General features: G+C 68.0%; 1 protein-coding gene across 1 annotated transcript in view; it reads left to right on the plus strand.

The window, feature by feature from the left end:
• Positions 1-44: 44 nt before the first annotated feature.
• LOC104496742 (U3 small nucleolar RNA-interacting protein 2-like) overlaps positions 45-303 on the plus strand; it is a gene marked incomplete at both ends in the record, with an annotated part of 1,931 nt that continues 1,672 nt past the window's right edge. The window contains 1 exon segment of the mRNA XM_010139905.1: positions 45-199. Coding sequence (XP_010138207.1) covers positions 45-199 — 155 coding nt within the window.

Genomic DNA, 303 nt, shown 5'->3' on the forward strand with positions numbered 1-303 from the left:
CTGCTCCTCGGGCACTCCCGCCTCTGAGGAAGGGGTCGGGGCAGCCCAGCTCACCGCCTGCTCTCCTTGTAGGTGCAGCCTCCGGATCCAGCCAGCATCCGCGTGCTGCGGGGACACCAGCTGCCCGTCACCTGCCTGGTCATCTCTCCTGACGACAGGTTCATCTTCTCAGCTTCCAAGGACGGCTCCCTCATCAAATGCAAGTGTGCCCTGGGGCTGTGACTGGCTGTGCTCCCAGCCTGAACCCTGCGGGCTCCCATCAGCAGCAGGGCCGCGGGAGCCCACGGCGGGGGCCTGGCCCCC

The sequence above is a fragment of the Buceros rhinoceros genome, unplaced genomic scaffold (assembly GCF_000710305.1).
Source record: "Buceros rhinoceros silvestris isolate BGI_N320 unplaced genomic scaffold, ASM71030v1 scaffold28557, whole genome shotgun sequence".
NCBI lineage: Eukaryota > Metazoa > Chordata > Aves > Bucerotiformes > Bucerotidae > Buceros > Buceros rhinoceros.